The 4,532-nt window shown below is 40.0% G+C and overlaps 1 protein-coding gene across 1 annotated transcript; it reads left to right on the top strand.

The window, feature by feature from the left end:
- Nucleotides 1–3,273: 3,273 nt before the first annotated feature.
- On the top strand, nt 3,274–4,000 carry LOC143024510 (uncharacterized). Its single transcript, XM_076183321.1, has 2 exons — nt 3,274–3,778; nt 3,918–4,000. The coding sequence occupies exons 1-2, from the start codon at nt 3,274–3,276 to the stop codon at nt 3,998–4,000; spliced, it is 588 nt and encodes a 195-aa protein (XP_076039436.1).
- The last annotated feature ends 532 nt before the right edge of the window (nt 4,001–4,532 follow it).

Below are 4,532 nucleotides of genomic sequence, written 5' to 3'. Positions count from 1 at the left end.
TCCCCAGTTCCATAGACTTTATTGGCTATTTCTGTCATAATTCTAACTCCAAAATCTCCCAAAGCATCAAACGTTTCCGATGCCATTCCATCTTCTATCGCTTTTCCTTTTATCATTTTTGATAGTACTGCTTTTATTTCATCTTCCATTATATGTCTGGACCCTCTTCAATAAGTGTCCTCTAGTTCTTCCCTTACATTTGCAAAAAGTTCCCCGATGTATTCTTTCCATCTAGCCTTCACTTCTTTTTCTTCCATTGCTATTGTCCCGTCTTTCTTGAAAATTGCTATATTTTGTTTGTGTTCTCTTGTTTTTATTACTTCTTTTACTTTCTCATGCATCTTTTGTTGGTCTGTTCTTTCTAGGTGTTCGATTTCTATGCATCTTTCATTCATCCATTTTTCTTTTGCTCTTATACATTCTCTACGTACCTTTCTGTTAAGCTCTTTGTATTTCTCTTCACCTTTGTCTTTGTATTTTCTTCTCTCTTCCATTAATTCATGAATCTCATCTGTCATCCATGGTTTCTTATTTCTTCTTTCTTTTGTTGGTATGATTTCTGACCCCTCTTCCATGGCCTTCTGTAGTGTCGTCCATTGCTACTGAGCTGATCCTACCTTTGTTTCGTCTGCTACATATTTTAGTATTGCATACCTGTTTTTGACTTCTAAACTGAATTGTTCTCTGATTTCTGTGTTCTTTAATAGTTTCAACTGTTTACTTATACTATGAATTCTCTTTGGTGGTTTCTTTATTTTTATGTTAACTGTTGCTACTACTGGAATATGGTCCGAGTTTCCATCTGCCCCTGGATAGGTTTTTACCTGTTACTGAATTTCTGACTCCTCTATTTACTGTTATGTAACCTATTTGATTCTTATAACTGTCTCCTGGGTTCTTCCATGTATATAAATTGAGTAGGTGGTGTTTGAATCATGTGTTCATGATGATTTGTCCTTTTTCTGTGCACCATTCAACCCATCTGGTGCCTCTCATTTCTGTTTCCACTGCTATACTGCCCTACAATATCCTCGAATCTACCTTCCGCATAATGAATATAACTTTTTCTCTGTATTTTTATTTTGCTTTTGTTATTTCTTCATAAAAGGTGTTCATATTTTCTTCACTCTCGTTTCTTGGGGCATATATTTGTATCAGGTTAATATTAAATGTCTTTCCTCTAAGTTTAACCATTATTACTCTGTCAGAAATGGGCCAATATCCCATGATACATTTGGCTACTGTTTCTGTCATTAATATACTCAGACCTATATGTGCTGTGTATCCTCCGGAGTACATTAACTGGCTGCCATCCCTCAAATCTATACATTCAACCCTCGGCCATCCCACTTCTCCCAATCCCATGATGTCTATTTTCATTCTGTTCATTTCTCTTTCTATGTTTGCTTGTCCGCCCGTCTGGTACAAGGTTCTGATGTTCCATGTATCGATCTTTATTTTATTTCTAATTCTTTCTATGTCGTTTGTTTTACTTGTTTTATTTGTGCTGTTTGATTTATGTGCAGTCACTTGCTGACAGTCAAGGGCCACCTGCTCCTCATAGTCATCTCGACCGGGCGAGGTAACTACTCCATTATTATTGGAATAGTTCCCATTTACGCCGTTCCTTCTTTTCCTTTGTCTTGTTTGCTCCATGGTTTCCTGGAAGGTTACGTGGTAAGGTTTCCAGCTCTTTTCCACGCCATAGTTATTGGCTATGAACCTAACCTTTGTCTGAAGAGGAATACCCTACAAAGCAGCAGGGGATTTATGCTCAGAGTTGCCCTTCTCCTAGCCTTTACTTAAAGAAGCATATCCTGCAAGGTAGCAGGAACCGAATATACTATCGGTTACTCGGGCACTTGCATGCCTTCCTTACGAAACAGGGGGACCACATGAAGGTAGCATGCAAGCATTTAGGAGGCAGAAGCTATATATTATTAGGACTTAAGATTAAAACTTAGCCTAGGACAAATGCACTCCAAATACCCCCATATATATATATATATATATATATATGTATACATATATATATGTATATATATGTATATGTATATATGTATGTATATATATATGTATGCATATATACATGTTTATATATACATATATATGTATATATACATATATATATGCATATATATATGTATATATAAACATACATATATATATATATATACATATATATGCATATATATATATATGTATATATGTATATATATATATATGCATATATATATATATACTAGACCAGCCATGACCCGATGGGTCAAATAGAATTTTAAATTATACGTTGTTAATAACATTATCAATAAAATCTTTATTAAAACAATGTTCTATTCAGTAAACGAAGGCAGTGACTTGATTACTTATAAGAAGTGAAATGCAGAAGATTGTGACGTCATGTCGTCGTTACTTGGAACACTACGCATCATATGACTTATAGGGTTCGTAATATTTTAATATACTCATTATGGCTCATAGATGCTAACTCAGGAGTTGGCTATAACTTTAAATACTGTGTGTGTGTGTGTGTGTGTGTGTGTGTGTGTGTGTGTGTGTGTGTGTGTGTGTGTGTGTGTGTGTGTGTGTGTGTGTGTGTGTGTGTGTGTGTGTGTGTGTGTGTCAGTATCTATGTATATATATATATATATATATATATATATATATATATATATATTGATTGATTGATTGATTGATTGATTGATTTAAGTTCACAGCAGCTTCTGCGTTCACGACATTTTTGCTGAGAAGTTATACATCTCTGACGATGGAACGGTGAGCAATGGGTAGCTCCCATAAAAGTTGTCCGAAATGACATAGAAAGTTCTTGTAGATGAAGAACATTTCATTAAAACAAGCTTTCGACTTCCATAGGTCATCTTCAGGTTATGGTACAGGCAAAGAAGGGAACAGTTTATATGTGGAACTAAGTACAGAATGGAAGAAAAGGAGGAATGTGATTGGTCGAGGCTGGCCAATAGGGATCTAGGCATTGACCTGGGATTCCGCTTGCGAACCTGCCTGAGCCGTACGCCGTTCGTCCTCTTCTCTAACAATTTTATAACTGTTTTGGAAATTTCTAAGGCTAGGAACTATGTACATATCATTGATTTGTGAGTTGAGAGAAGGGTTTTTGTTTTTTATATAGAGGGCTTCCAATATACTTAGACGGGAGTAATCTCTTTCGATATGCAGGATGGAAGTTCCTCCGACTAGCATTTCTCTAGTCAGACTAACCTCTTCTGAGTGCTTCTTTGGAGCTCCGTTTGATAGATGGAGTGTGAAGGTATCATAGCATCCCTCGATGTTGAGAATCTCTACACTAACATCAATATTGACCGGACAATCCAGTTCTTCCTAGAAGAGATCTACTCTGAAGGCAGCCCACCAAAAATTGACATTCCAAAAGTTTCCTTGCAGGCCCTTCTGGAGCTCTGCACGAAAGAGTCCCCTTTCGTTTCACCCGACGGCAGAATGTTCCGGCAAATAGACGGCGTTGCTATGGGTTCGCCCCTAGGCGTTCTTTTTGCCAATTTCTTTATGGGTCGCATAGAAAGAGAGGTCTTCTCCATCCAACAGAAGCCACGGATCTACGCCAGGTATATCGATGACATCTTCGTATTGGCTAAAGACGATGACGAATTACGGCACCTCCACCATTGCCTTCAGGAGGCATCGGGACTCAATCTCTCTGTAGAAAACAGTTCAGACGGATGTCTTCCTTTCCTCGATATTTTAGTTAACCAGCAACCGCATGGATTCTACACGAAAGTATTCTGTAAACCGACCGACCCAGGACTTTGCCTCAACGGAAGGAGTGAGTGTCCTGACAGGTACAAAAGTTCCTCCTTTTCTTCCATTCTGTACTTAGTTCCGTATATAAACTGTTCCCTTCTTTGCCTGTACCATGGCTTCAGGCTTAGCTCGCTGGCTGGATATCAGGCTTATAACAGGACACACGGAACACTACTGGACACCACCGCGAACGGACGTCTCTTGAAGAACCTCCTCTACCGCAGTGACCAGAAATTCACGCCACCAAACTGAAAACCGTTACCCGAGCCAAGGCACTCTCTACGCCTCTCGCTCTGACGGTGTATGCCCTCATAACCCCCCTTTCGACTGTACATTGCCCTTGCGGTCTTAAAACTTGTGCAGTCGACTGGTGGGGGAGGGAACCCCCCTCCCGGTTTCCCGCTCCTATAGCGGACCCGGCATAGGTCTCGAACCCTCGGCGATCAAAGTGTTCCATACGTTGCGAGAAGGCACCCGGGCGCCAGCCAGCGCGATCGCTTTCCCTTAACCACCGTTAGGCCATTAGAACCACGTGAGCATAGACCGTACCCCTGAGACCCCCCCCCTCAACACAATTTCCCTTACTTTTCCTTTCTTTTCATACACAACCCTGACACACACACACAAACTAACACACACATATATTTAAAAGCCCAAAGCGCTTCGGCGCTATGGGCAGAATCAACATTAGGGAGAACCGGCCCACGGCCGGCCAAACAAAACGCTCCGTAATCTGG

This window comes from Oratosquilla oratoria, chromosome 4, assembly GCF_046742065.1.
Source record: "Oratosquilla oratoria isolate Oo_2021 chromosome 4, ASM4674206v1, whole genome shotgun sequence".
NCBI classification, from domain to species: Eukaryota; Metazoa; Arthropoda; class Malacostraca; order Stomatopoda; family Squillidae; genus Oratosquilla; species Oratosquilla oratoria.
The sequence above is the reverse complement of the archived record's forward strand: the minus strand, read 5'-3'. Positions and strand labels throughout refer to the sequence as shown.